At 48.4% G+C, this 13,047-nt stretch overlaps 1 protein-coding gene across 4 annotated transcripts; it reads left to right on the top strand.

Moving 5' to 3' along the window:
- The first annotated feature begins 2,646 nt into the window (after positions 1-2,646).
- Positions 2,647-12,823, top strand: USH1G (USH1 protein network component sans). Of its 4 annotated transcripts, XR_002327610.2 has the most exons (4): positions 2,647-3,054; positions 8,289-9,506; positions 10,670-10,847; positions 11,690-12,823. XR_002327610.2 is itself a non-coding variant. In XM_021002691.2 (3 exons), the coding sequence occupies exons 1-3, from the start codon at positions 2,891-2,893 to the stop codon at positions 10,671-10,673; spliced, it is 1,386 nt and encodes a 461-aa protein (XP_020858350.1). In that variant the 5' UTR covers positions 2,647-2,890; the 3' UTR covers positions 10,674-12,823. The 4 variants fall into 4 exon arrangements, 2 of the variants coding, with proteins under 2 accessions (XP_020858350.1, XP_020858351.1); XM_021002691.2 differs by having other exon boundaries at positions 10,670-12,823; XM_021002692.1 differs by lacking the exons at positions 10,670-10,847; positions 11,690-12,823 and having other exon boundaries at positions 8,289-9,510.
- Positions 12,824-13,047: the final 224 nt, after the last annotated feature.

Genomic DNA, 13,047 nt, shown 5'->3' with positions numbered 1-13,047 from the left:
AGCACCTGGGAGAGAGATACGGTTAGATTTATAACCATCTGGTGACCTCGCCTCTTATCCCTTAACCCCTTCCCTCCTTCATTTCAGTGCTTCTGAACTCGGGCGCGGCCCCGCCCGGCGTTGCGGTTCGGGAAGGGTACCTTGTCCTCTGTCTTCTCTTCCTCCTCGTCCCCCAAAGTCCCTGGTCCTCCACCTCCCGAGCGCATTCCTAGGTTCTTGGTAGTCATCTCTACCCACCTCCACGTTACTCGGAAGCTCCCATTCCATAGCTATGTCCTTCTGTCCTTCATTTCCCGACCCCACCCCCTTACTACCTTGGTCCCGGGCACGCAAAGCTTGGATAGCACTCTTTCCCGTCTCCACCCGACGGCACAGTTGTGTTTTCTTTTCCCGAACATTTCGTGACAGCTCGATCTTCCTCCCTACCCCTCTCTTTTTTTTCTACTCTCCCAGCCTTTCCAGACCCTGAGAAGCAAAGTCCGGAACGCCTGTTCCTTCTTGCCCGTCTCTGCCTTTTCTTTATTAGAGCCCCTCTCCCTAAGGTCAGGCTTCCTTCTTATGTTAGGAATTGTAGCTGGTTTCGGCTCCTAAGGCGGGGGCCTTTATCAACTCTGCAGCTCCCCCCGGAGGAAGACTACTGGAGATCTAGTTGGCTAGCCTGCAAGTCGGATACCCAGGATGCGAGCTCGATCCGGTGCTTACGTGGGCACATGTTGGCAAGTACCCTGATTTTACCCGGTGGCCTACCTTTATTCCTGTCCTGGTCCTCTTTGTTTTCTGTGTGGCACAGAGAATGGGCTGCCTCCGGAGGCAGCTGAGCTCTCCATCCATCCTTTGTTAAGGATATTGGAAAGGATATCTCTTCTTTGATACCATTGGGTCTACTCTAGATAATGCCTGAAGGTCCAACTCCGAGATTCTATGATTCTAAGTTCTGTTTTCTTCAAGCCATTTCCAAATGTGCCTAGAAGGCAGCTAGATGGAGCGGTGGATAGAGTACTGAGCCTGGAGTCAGGAAGAACTGAATTCAAACTCAGCCTCAGACATTGCTTAGCTGTGTGACTCTGAGCAAGTCACTTAACTTCTATCTGTCTCATTTTTCTCAACTGTAAAATGAGGATAATGATAGTACTCCCACAGTGAAGTGAGGATATTTGTAAAGCACTTAATATATGCTTGACTCCCTTCCTTAGACAGATTTCCAATGGAAAGAACACTGACTCTGGAGTCAGATGACCTTTGTTTTGTTTTGTGTGTGTGTGTGTGTGTGTGTGTGTGTGTGTGTTTGCTTAGGCAGTTGGGGTTAAGTGACTTGCCCAAGGTCACACAGCGAGTAAGTGTCAATTGACTGAGGCTAGATTTGAACTCAGGTCCTCCTGACTCCAAGGCCAGAGTTCTATCCACTGTGACACCAGCCCCTGCTGATGACCTCTGTTTGAATATTACCTCTCAAGCTTCTTACCTGTGTGACCTTGATCACTCAACTTCCCTAGGAAACAGTTTCTTCATTTATAAAATTAAGGAATTGGTCTAGACTACCTATAAGGTCTCTTCCAGCTCTTGTTCTATTAATGGAGAAGGCTGGGATGGAAGTCCACAGCATTTTAAAGCTGCCCAACTTCTCACTGAATCTTCAGAAAAGAAATTCTCCTCGGAGGATGGGGTAGAGAGACTTGGTACTGGTGAATTTTATCCTTCCACAGATACAGGGGTCCTTTTTTGTGTTATGGACTCCTTTGACAGGCAGTATGGTGAAGTCAAGGGTGAATCCCTTCTCAGAAGAATGTTTTTAAATTCATAAAATAAAATGAATCGGATTACAAAGGAAATCATATATATTGAGCTAATGATGTAAGTTTTTCACATCCCAGTTTTCGGACCCCGGAAATTTCTTCAAGGCTCCCTTGGGGGTCCACAGACCCTAGGGTGAGGACCACTGCGCTGATATCATGCAAATAACATACAAAATAGTCTGTAAATGAATAAATCATTATTGCGTTGAAGGGTAAAGACAAAATCTCGATCAGGAACTTTTCGAAACGAGAAAGCAGAGGGACAAGGTATTTTTTGCCCATTTCCCAGTCACTTACTGTCCCCCGAGGCTTTGAGCCTTCACTGTCGCTCATGCTTCTAGACTTAGGTGAATACACTGAGATCTATGATTCCACTAGTATCGGGAACTCCAGACATGGGAACTCGTCCATCGAGGCTGGTAAGCGACGTAGCTGTAGCAGTGAATGCTCCTAAGGAGTTAGTAGCCTGAGGCGCATTTTGGGGTTCTGGGACTTCCCCAGGATTACCTAGCTAGTGAATCAGAGGCATAAGTCAGGGATTTGCAATTTAGGTCTTCTTCACTCTAGCCACTGTACAATGACATATCCCAGAATAAATAGCCAAGCCCCAGGAGAAGGGTCTATTTGAGTACTTAAAGGATGTGCAATGATTTAAAAAAAAAAAAGGACTATTAAAGAGTACTCCTAGTTGCGCTCTGCTCCTGTAGTGTGTGGTGCGCCCTGGATGCCCTTTTTACTTATATCTGGGGATACGGTGAGGTAAAAACCCTGTCTGGCCAGACAGACTGGTAGATGGCACTTAGGACCCAGGGGGAGCTTGGGGACGGCTCTCAGTGCAGCAGGCGAGCGGAGATCTTCTCAGTCTCCCGCTTCTCCCTCCCCTGTCCCCCTACCCCCGCCTTTGGGGTGAGGGCATCTCAGATGTCCGGGTAACCACGGCTCTAGCCTCTAGGCAGCCTCTGTCTGTAACAGCTGGGCCGGCGGGCCCCGTGCCCCCCTCCCCCTTCCCAGACCCAATGTCTCTGCTCTAATAACGCGGCCGGCTCCCCCTGAAGTCCACCTCCTTCTCCCTCCCCGTCCCATCTAACTCTGGCACCATGAACGACCAGTACCACCGGGCGGCCCGGGATGGCTACTTGGACCTTCTCAAAGAAGCCACCCGGAAGGAACTTAATGCTCCAGATGAAGATGGCATGACCCCCACCCTCTGGGCCGCCTACCACGGTAACCTGGAGTCGCTGCGTCTCATCGTTAGCCGAGGGTGAGGTCCCCATTCCCCGCCGCCCTTCCTCCCTGGCTCTTTCCCCCTTGGCGGATCTAGGTGTTTCTTTTCCCTGGAAAACTTTAGGAATGAGGGAGGCCTGACCCCAGCCCTCTTTTCCCATAGCCTCTCCTTGCCCTTTCTTAGGATACCCTTCTCCTAAAATCTGGCCCATGCCTTGGCCTTCCCCTCCCTCAAAGCCCAGCTCTTGTGGCCTGACCTAGGTATGGGGTGCCTGGGGGGCAGGGTGTGTGTGTGTGTGTGTGTGTGTGTGTGTGTGTAGGTGGATAGCAAGCCTGAAAGAGGAAGGGTTGGGGTTGGGGTTCCAGGTCCCGAGGTCAAGGTAATGACCAGAAAGTTTAGGAGAAAGGCAGCTGCAGGAATAGGAGGAGAAAGGAATCAGGGATCCCCTTCCAAAAATTACCTCTGAGGAAGAGAAGTGTCAAAGATGATAGGGTGGTGGAGGGGAGGCTGTCCTTGTCCCCTCTCTACCATAGGTAGAAGAGCTGGGCCTACGCAACCTGGCTTTGCCACCTTTGCCTGCCCACTGGCCTCCCTCTCTCTATCTCCCTGCTCATTCCCTGGAATTTATGGATATTGTACTGTGCAGCCTGAAAATGCCACAGCTGCCTTGCTCCACTGCCCCCGTTAATTGGGTTTCCTCTCCTTCAGCTCTCATCAGAAAGGGCAAAATATGACTGCCCCAGCTTTTCTTCCTCTCCACTGCTTTTCTTCATTGGCCTTGGCTTGCCCCCTACACTGCTCTCCCCTAAGCATCTTGTCTTGTGTGTTTTGAAACCACGTGTGCAACTGTGTACAGTGCACACTTCTGCACTATTTCCCCTTGGAAGCCTAGTCATTTGTGGTTTCCTGTGGGGATGACGTGAGCATGGAACCCAGTGGTCAAAACCTTAATAAAAGGATAAAATCTGCCTAGGAAAAAGGGGTAGTGGTTGAGAGACAAAGAATTGACTGTAGAGGGGGAAGGGGAAGGAAACAAGCATTTATTAAAAGCCTACTATGTGTCAGGTGCTTTACAAATATTATTTCATTTGGTCCTCGCAACAGTCATGGGAGGAATGTGTTATTATGATCCCTATTTTCCAGTTGAGAAAACTGATACAGCTAGAGGTTAATTGATGGGCCCCAGGTCAGCTAGGAAATATCTGAAGCTAGATTTGAACTCAGGTCTGTCTGACTCCAGGCCCAGGTCTCAATTCAATTCAATTCAACTCAATAAACATTCAGTAAGCACTAAGTGGTGCAGTAGATAGAGTGCCTGGCCTAGAGTCAGGAAGACTCATCTTCCTGAGTTCAAATCTGGCCTCAGATACTTATTAGCTGCATGACCCTGGGAATACCATTTAAGCCTGTTTGCCTCAGTTTCCTCATTTGTAAAATGAGCTGGAGAAAGAAATGGTAAACCAGCGTTTTTGCCAAGAAGACCCTAAATAGGGTCACAAAGAGTTGGACATGACAGAGCAGCAACAACAAAGCACCTACTATCTGCTAAGCACTGGGGATACAAAAAGAGGCAAAAGACAGTTCTTGTCTTCAAGGAACTTGCGATCTAATGATTATGCCCTATCCACTAAACCACTTAGCTGCCTCCAAAGGGGAATGGAACAAACATTCATTAAGAACCTACTATATACCACGCACTGTTTACAGATATCTCATTTGATCCTCACTATGGCTCTGGGAGGTAAGTGCTATTATGATCCCCATTTTACAGATAAGGAAATTGAGGCAGAGTTTAAGTGACTCTTACAGCTAGTAAATGTCCGAGGCAGAATTTGAATTCAGGTCTTCCTGATTCCAGGCCTAGAGTTCTATCAACTGCTCCACCTAGCTACAGGGACTCAACCCTGAGTCTGTGAACTTAAAAAAAAGTTGAATATGTTAAATGTTTTTTTTTCCTGAACATGCTTTTATTCATTCAAAATATGGTGCTCCTTTCATTAGACTTGGCAATAGCATAGACAGCATCAATTATGGGTTCCAAGGCCTTGTTTTTAGATTCTTTTCTAATCATTGGGAGACCAATTACTTATTTCTGAACTGTGTGTCACTTATTGCTACACGAAGCTGGACCTTGCACCTGAATAATTGTAAGGCAACAGAAATTTTCACCCAAACTGACAAAGACAGTCGGCCTTAGAACTGTTTTCCAATGTTGAGGAATGACACTCAAGAAATACCTGCGTTCCCAAAGATAGCTTGATATGCCAATAAGCTGACCACTGAAATAGGAGAAAGCACACAACATAAGGGAGAGGGTTGCTGGGTTGGCCTCCACTTCTTTCCTGGATAAGTTGTTTTTGTTAACTATTTTTTTCCTTTTTGATGAGGCAATTGGGGTTAAGTGACTTGCCCAGGGTCACACTTCTAGTAAGTGTCAAGTGTCTGAGACCAGATTTGAACTCAGGTCCTCTTGACTCCAGGGCTCATGTTCTATCTACTGTACCACCTAGCTGCTCCTGTTTTGTTTTGTTTTTTTAAGCAACAGCTGTTAAGTTACCTTCCACCCATCAGCTGGCTCCCTGAATCACCGCACAACTATTAGGGGCCTGGTGGCAAGGGGCTCTCAAGAGATGTAGGATCCCAAGGAGACTGAAAAGGAATGTATAGATTCATAAAATATAATCCAAACTCCCCAGGAAACTGAGGTCCTTATGAGGTAAAGGGATTTACCCAAGATCACTCAGTTAGCAAATGACAAAGCTGGAACTAGACCTAATTCTCTTCTTCAGTCCAGTGGTTCATTATATCACACCCTGCATATGTGTAATAAAAATAACAATAACTAACCATTATACACCAATATGACATAATATGGTGCCTTAAAGTTTACAAAGCTTAAGTATATTATTTCAGTAGATCCCTATAGTAACCCAATGTGGTAGGAATTATGGGTATTTCTATTTTGCAGATGAGGAAATTGAGGCATAAAAGGTTGAATGACTTGCCCAGAGACAGGTTTGAACCAAAGGTCTCTCCTGGCTCCACTTTGCAGGTGGGGTCCACATTTGGCATCTCTTCATCTTACTGAGCTCTGCCTTCTCTGTTCCTTTTACCTTAATCTCTCATTTCCCTCTGCTCTAGCCTTAGAGGAGACTAGATACATCCCCAGGAGGCCAAGTCACTAGACAGAGTATAAGTCCAGGGGCTCTGACTCTTGAAGGTTTTCTTTCTTCCCTCCCTCACTTCCCATATAGAAAAAAAGTTCTTTCACAGGCTGTCGGTGTCACCTCATTTGCCTTTAGGGGGATTTTGCTCTGGCTCTGGGAAGCGGTCATAGGGAGAATCAAGAGGATTCCTGTGGCCTGAAAGGGTTGTGCTGCTAGCTCCCACTTTAGAGGAGGGCTCTTGGGTTTTGGGTTTTTTTTTTTTTAACTTGACAGTGGTCTCCTGTAAAGGCGGTGAGGCCTGTCTATTTGCCTGCTGTGAAGCTGGACTTGGGATCCAATTAGGAAGAAAATTAGGGGGTAGAGGAATGGAGAAGCTGAGGAGACAAGGGAGCAATTCTTCAGCCTGAATTGGGACCTCATTAGCAGCAGAATGGGGGGTGGGGGTGCAGTAGGATAGGGAGGATAGGACTGAGTGCTTTGAATCAGCCACAGACTGGGAAATCATGGAAGGAGATAGCGTTTGATTACTCCAGACAATCAGGGCCTGCCTCAAACAGTGACTTTGATGGTCTTGAGGGGTTTTGTCAGTAAGCAAGGTAAAAGATTTCCAAGGTATTCTATTCCAGGAGTTGGGTTTATAAGAAGTATTTGGGGATCTCTAAAGAATATGTCTCCCACCCAGGAGTATGGAAGGGCACCCCTAACTAAGCCTCCTAAAACAAGCTTTGAAGGGGTAGATTGAGGAGCTCAATTCCCAGTCTACACTCTCCTCCTCCTTCCCTCACCCAGCCTGGCTGCCCCCACAGTCCCCTTCAGACCAAGGCCAAGGCCAGACACCTGTCTCTCACACATGGGCTTGCCAGGCCTGGCCCTGGTCCCTGCAAACAAAATGTACTTGAGTTCATTTGCTAGAGTGCACACACACACACACACACACACACACACACACACACACACACACACACAGAGCAAACTGCTCACATAGCCTTCCACATGCACATATGCACCCATCCGCCTCGGGCATTCACACACTCTAACACCCCAGGCCCACCACCTCTCTGGGCCAGCTCCTCGCTGAGCAGCATGAATAATTCACTCCTCTCTCTCAACGCATCAAATATTAATCCTCTGAGATTCCCAGCCCCTGTGTGTGTGTGTCATGGGCAAGGCGGCCCTGAGCTGGGGACCAGAGCCCCACCTACCAGTGACTGGGATGGTGATGCTGGCTTGCATACTCAGAGATTTTTAAAAATACGTTTTATCAGTAGCGAACTGTCTGATAGCTCTCTGGCTGGTTCTGTCTGTTTAGGTCAGTGTTTTTGGCTTTCTATCTTCTTGACTCTATGCACGTTTATTTTACAGCAGGGGTTCTTACCCTAGGATCCATTAAGTTATTGTTTTTTTTTTTTTAATAAGCTAGGTAGCATAGTGGTTAGAGTGCTAGTCTTGGAATCAAGAATACCTGAATTCAAATCTTATCTCAGGTACTTGCTAGCTGTGTGACTCTGGGTAGGTCACTTAAACTCTGTCTCAGTTTTCTCCTCTATAAAGTGAGAATATTAATAGCATTCACTTTCCAGGGTTATTGTGAGGCTTAAATGAGATACTGTTTACAACGTGCTTTGAAAACTTTAAAGCACTATATAATGCTAGCTAGTATTATTTAAAGATTTTTTATAAATGTATTTTAATATAATTGTTTTCTTCTGTAATCCTACGTATCGTATTTTATACATTTGAAAATATTGTTCTGAGAAGAGGGGTTCATGTCACCAAAAAGTTTAAGAACCCCTGCTTTAGAATAAAAGTCTTAGGTTTAGACTGACTCATGGGACCTCTGTGTTTTGGGGTAAAGAGGACATCTTTTCAGCCAGGAGACATCTTCTGGCATCTCAAGCCCCCTTCTGGCATGGTCCATTGTGGGACCACCAGGAGACAAGCAGTACCTGATGATCATTCAGGCTGAGGGCAACCACTCCAATGCTTCCTGTCTAGGCGCAACACCACTGATTTCTAAGTTGTTTCAAAGAGTAGTACCGCCTGCCCTCCTGTTCCCCTTCTCCAGCTCCTCCACAGTCAACCGCTTCTCATATCTCGTTCCAGAGGTGATCCAGACAAATGTGACATCTGGGGCAACACCCCTCTGCACCTGGCAGGCTCTAACGGGCATCTCCACTGCTTGTCCTTCCTGGTGTCCTTTGGGGCCAATATCTGGTGCCTGGACAATGACTACCACACGCCCTTGGACATGGCAGCCATGAAAGGGCACATGGAGTGTGTGCGCTACCTGGACTCCATCGCGGCCAAGCAGAGCAGCCTGAACCCCAAACTTGTGGGCAAGCTGAAAGAGAAAGCTTTCCGTGAAGCGGAGAGGCGCATCAAGGACTGCGCCAAACTGCAGCGCAAACACCATGCACGCATGGAGCGGCGTTACCGGAGAGAGCTGGCCGAGCGGGCAGACACACTGAGCTACTCCAGCCTCTCTTCCAGCACCCTGAGCCGGCGTCTCCAGAGCTTGTCTCTGGCCAGCCACCTCCCCTACTCCCAGGCCACCCTCCACGGGACCGGCCGAGGTAAGACAAAAATCCAGAGGAAGCTGGAGCGGCGTAAGCATGGCGAAGGAACTTTCAAGATATCGGAAGACGGGAGGAAAAGCATCCGCTCTCTGTCTGGACTGCAGCTGGGCAGTGACGTGATGTTTGTCCGACAGGGGACCTGTGCCAACCCTAAGGAGTGGGGCCGTTCCCCACTCCGAGATATGTTCCTCTCAGATGAGGACAGCGTCTCTCGTGCCACCTTGGAGCCTGGCCTAGGGGCTGAGTCGGCCCACTCAGAAGTCAGCACAGACTCAGGCCATGACTCTCTTTTTACTCGCCCTGGCCTGGGTACCATGGTGTTCCGGAGGAACTATGTAAGCAGTGGGCTTCAGGGACTGGGGAAGGAAGGAGAGATAGATGGGGCAGGCACGCTGCGTGCCCGGATGCAACACTCGCCAAGCCTAGATGATGATAGCATCGGCAGTGCCAACAGCTTGCAGGAGCGCTTTGATGAACTGCCTTGGGATGAGTTTGACCTGGGGCTGGATGAGGCCCTGGAGCCTGAGACCAGCCCGCTAGAGACTTTCCTTGCCTCCCTGCACATGGATGACTTTGTGGCCCTCTTGAGGCAGGAGAAGATTGATCTGGATGCCCTGATGCTCTGCTCTGAACTAGACCTCCATAGCATCAGCATCCCCCTAGGTCCCAGAAAGAAGATCTTGGGGGCGGTGAAACGACGTCGCCAGGTGCTGGAGCGGCCCCCTGCCCTGGAGGACACAGAGTTGTAAGTCCAAGAAGCAGGAAGTGAAATAGTGAGACAACTCAGAAAGTGCTTAGGCTCATAGGACTTTGAGCTGGAAGATCAGCTGGTCCAACTCTCCCACTTTACAAATGAGGAAACAGTCCCAGAAAAGGGGAAGTGACTTGGCCACACACCTAGGGATTTGCCCTTGCAAAGGGAGACTGTCCTTTTTTCTTGGGGGGGGGGTTGGCACAGGAAGCAGCAAGAACCAGTAAATAAATTCTATATACCTGGCCTTGAGAGAGCTGTGACTTGGTCTTCCTGTGTTTGGGGAAGACTGAGTTTAATCCTCAGTACCAGGTACTTGATTACCAACTTTCAGGGATCAGGGATATTTTGATCTTGTTTAAGTTGCCCAAATGAGAGCTCATAAGGAATCCTAACACATATGTAGCAAGGGAAAGGAGGGTTGGATTGGAGCACTTCTCGGGGAACTGAGAATGTACTTAGACCATTTCCAGTAAGATGCATACTCTGGCTTTTTGCTAAAAGTCCAAGAGGGGCTGTGCTAAAGATGTCTGGCTACTAAGCCAGGAGAAGCAGCTCCTTCTGTGGGAGATGGTTTCCAGTCCATTTTTCAAGATAGCCTCTCTATTGGGACACAGAAAACACCAGCTCTTTCTTCATCTCTCTCTTAATGAGGGACCAAAGCACGTGTCTTGGGAAGTGACCGGAGTAGTGAATGCCCAGTTTTCATGAGAAGTGGTCTAATCTATTCTCTACTTACTACACATAGCTTTAATGTCTCAGGTACTAGAGTGGGTCTCTCCTCAACTCCATTTAGTCACATCTGTGACATGGCCCTATACCTAGTGGTGATTCCCTAATGGGAACATACCAATCCCTGGCAGTCCTGTGTTTTTAGGTGCTATCCTGGGAGCCTCATAGGTATCTAACAATACTTGTGGGAGGTGACCAGATTTTGAGGTTCGGTAGGTGGGGCATTTAAATTCTCTTTCCTCCAGCTCCTTCCAGGGAACTCTCCAGGAAAAAGAGACTGCCAAATTATTGGGGATGGGGTGGGGTGGAGGTGTGAGGCTAGGAATGGGCTAGTCACCACAATGGCTCTTTCATATTAATTGATATTAATATTTATGAAGGACTTCACTGAGGCAAGCACCGACTATTCTCCGCTCTCTTCACAGATAACGAGGGGCTTTTGCCCCAAACCAGTGAATTGCAAATTGCCACAGATCCCGGTGGGACCACCAGAGGCCTCACCAGCCACACTCCAATGGCCCTTGTTCCCTTCCTGTTCTGCAGTTCCAGGAGCCTGGGTCCTGCTGGGATGATGAACTGCTTGTTCTTTCAAGATTGTTCGAGGTCTGGGGATAGAGTGTGTTCCCTTTCCTCCCCCTCCAGCTCACCTTATTCTCTCCCATCTTGCTGTAACCCTGGTGGAGAGGGGGAAAGGGATGAGGGTCTCACCATCCTGTGTATTTGGGTTTCTGTGATCTAGAGGACCTGAGTACTTGGAAAGGTGAGCACAGCTTCTCTTTCATGGGACACAGGCAAAACCAGATCTCTCTTAGACTTCTAGTGAGGGGTACAATGGAAGTAACCCAAATAGTGAATGTCCTGATTCAAACCACTCCTTACACCCCCTCACTATGAACAGTTTTAAAGTTGTGGCCATGTTAAAGAGAAGGGTGCTTGCCCCCACTCTGAACCTGTCAGAAGACCCTTCAAAGGGCTTTTCTATGCATTAAACCCCAGCTCACAGAGTCAGGGTAAGCCATATCTCTGGGGTTCTGAAGTGCTCCAAGCTCAGCAGAGGGAAAGGGTGCCCCTCAACGCTGGCCACCTGTCCCATCTTAGAAGAGGATCCTCAGACTGAGTCTCTCCCTCTGGAGAACCTCCCTCCAGAGGGGAGATAGCCATTCATGAGACAGACTCTTCAGCCAAAATACATTTCTACCTTGCAATGCTGACCACTGAGAGCATGTACAGTTCCCCCTTCCCTCTCACAGTCTTCAGCCCCTCACCTATCTTGCTTTGCCACCACTGGGGAAGTAAGGAGTGCCAGACTAGAAGTAAAGAATATTGGCTTCTCTTTCCAGCTCTGCCATGTGCTTCAGGCCCTTCCCCTTTCCCCTCCCCCCTCATGCTTCCATCTCCCCCTTAATTATATAGGCAGGAGAATAACAGCCCTTATCATCCTGCAGAGAAACTTCGAGAGCCAATGCGACACCAGGTGCTAGAGGAATGGGCTTCCGCGCTATGAACCTAGAGGCTGGGCATGAGCACCACCCTGAGGTAGAGACGGGCACAAGCTGCCAGCCTCAGAGACATCTTCCCTCCTCCGCCCCCCCCAGGCTTAAAGAGACAGATCCTGAGCGCAGCTCCCAGAGGAGAGCTCCTGACTTAGTGCTCAGTACAGGCATGCGCTAACATAGTCAGCTCTCAATTATCCACTCCAGTGCGGGCAGGGGAGGGACCAGCAGCATGGGGAATGTGAAACAGTTGACAAACTCCAAAGCTTTGGTGAAGGTTGGTTGTTTGGTTTTTTTTTGTGTGTGTGTATTTTGGGGGGAACTATCCTCCTTTGGAAGGAAAGGGTGAGCAGTATTACAGTTGCTGCCCTGTTTGGATCAGTATTATAGCACATTTAATTTGCTGATCCTGAGCAACTGCTGGGGATGAAGTGGGTAGCTGGGAGATACCTAGCTAGCAGCAGGATTAGAAATTCCCCATGGATAAACCACAAAGTGAGAGTTGATTAACATTTTACTGAAGATGCTGATGGTTCTGATGAAACTCAGAGATGTAATAAGACTCGCAGGACATAGACATGGGACACACATCATCATGTATGTGCTCGAACAGCCCTCCCATCTGCCTTCTTTGATCCTCTGCTCTTCAGCTGAGCCCTCTCCTCTTCTATCACCATAGTTCCTAATTCCTTCAGCCTCTGAGCTGGCTATGACCTAGGTTTTCCCCCAGGAAAAGGCCCATGGGTAGGGGGAGCTTCACTACCCTACAGGGATGAGGGCCTTCTGAGTGTGGTGTCTATTCCCCAGTCCCCTTCGGGGTCCTTCATATGCCATCCTAAGCCTGATCCCAATTGGTCTTTTGGCTTTGTTTCCCAGGCCTGGGGCAATCCCTAAGTGCCGATATCTCTCCCATTTAACTCCAGGCTATCTCCTACCTCCCTACACCATTCTAGGACCCCACCCCTTCCTTTCCTTACCCTGCCCACTTACTGCACATACTCCTTCCCCAATTCTGTATAAATTGGATGAGGGAGAGGGCCAGGGGTTCTTTCTGCTGTACTATTATTACCCATTCTGATTATAATTCTTTTGTACAGAATTCCCTGCCGTGGTGTGATGTTTGATTGGCTAGATCTCTGGGTATTGGGTAAGGTGGGCAGACTGGGGAGAATTACTGGGTCTGCAGTAAGGAGTAGTATACTTGGGGGGAGGGGGTTGAGGGAAGGTTTAGTGTGGCTAGGAACTGAAGCTCCTGTGTTTGGGCAGAATCATTCTCCTTTGCCTCCACATCTGTGCAGATCCTTCACTCC

The sequence above is a fragment of the Phascolarctos cinereus genome, unplaced genomic scaffold (assembly GCF_003287225.1).
Source record: "Phascolarctos cinereus isolate Bilbo 61053 unplaced genomic scaffold, phaCin_HiC Scaffold_5;HRSCAF=322, whole genome shotgun sequence".
NCBI lineage: Eukaryota > Metazoa > Chordata > Mammalia > Diprotodontia > Phascolarctidae > Phascolarctos > Phascolarctos cinereus.
This window is presented reverse-complemented; position numbering and strand designations above follow the sequence as displayed.